Source organism: Lipotes vexillifer, unplaced genomic scaffold (genome assembly GCF_000442215.2).
Source record: "Lipotes vexillifer unplaced genomic scaffold, Lipotes_vexillifer_v1.1 scaffold1068, whole genome shotgun sequence".
In the NCBI taxonomy this organism is placed as follows: domain Eukaryota; kingdom Metazoa; phylum Chordata; class Mammalia; order Artiodactyla; family Lipotidae; genus Lipotes; species Lipotes vexillifer.
The window spans coordinates 725,023-725,929 of NW_006789049.1; the positions used below are offsets into that span (position 1 = coordinate 725,023).

General features: G+C 39.6%; 1 protein-coding gene across 2 annotated transcripts in view; it reads left to right on the top strand.

Annotated features, from left to right (window-relative positions):
• The window catches only part of PRELID2 (PRELI domain containing 2), an 88,833-nt gene extending 88,355 nt beyond the window's left edge, over positions 1-478 (top strand). For both annotated transcript variants that reach the window (XM_007462399.1, XM_007462400.1), the window contains exon 6: positions 419-478. In XM_007462399.1, the coding sequence (XP_007462461.1) occupies positions 419-478 (60 nt within the window). The remainder of the gene's footprint in view (positions 1-418) is intronic.
• The last annotated feature ends 429 nt before the right edge of the window (positions 479-907 follow it).

The window sequence follows — 907 nt, forward strand, 5'->3', positions numbered from 1 at the left end:
CCCCTGCATCGGCAGGCGGACTCTCAACCCCTGCGCCACCGGGGAAGCCCTGATTTTTTAATGTCACTATTGTAGTATTAACTATTACCATGATTATTCCAGCTCTAGCAGTGCCACTTAGTAACTGGGCCGCTTTCAGGAAGTTCTTAACATCACTTGGATGGCTTTCTTATATTTAAAATGGCAGATTCACAGTTCTGCTCTGCCTGCTTCCCTGAGTAGTTCTGAGCACATGTGAAGATAATGTATGTGAAATTGCTGAGTAGAATTTTATAAAAATGTAAAGTATGACTACGAGCCTTTTCTGAAAAGAATATATGGCCATGGCTTGGATTCCTTGAAGGGAAAGGTTGTGATAAATGTAAAAGTGCTTGTCTGTGAAATGTGGCATTTTGATTTTTCTTTCTTCTCTCCATAGGGAATTAGAATAATGGAGATGCTGTTAAAGGAACAGTGTGGTGCCCCCTTAGCTGAATAAAGAATCATCAGTGAGTACCAAAAGCAAAATCAGAATTATTTACTCAAGCCATGTCTTCATGCTTATAAGCCTGAGTATTATGCATCAGCCTCCCTGGGCTGTTCATGCTGTACGTTTCCCCGTTATATGCATGGGATACTGCCTCACAGGTTTTTGTTATCCGTTCTGTACCTTTATTTACTTGGTTCTTTGATTTTCAAAGCAGTTTTGTACTACGTTCTGGGTTACAACTGCACTCAAATTGTTTAAACTGTTTAACACAATCCACCATGATTAGCATCCTCAGAGTGGCATAGGTTTGTAGAGACTGCAGTTCAGAATTAACTGAAGCTTAATTTTATTGTCCTGAGAACAGTGAAAGGAGGGGTTTAAAATTGTATTTGGAGCAGCTTTAAACTGCTTCAACTGTTTAAAAGAAAACAAGAAAGG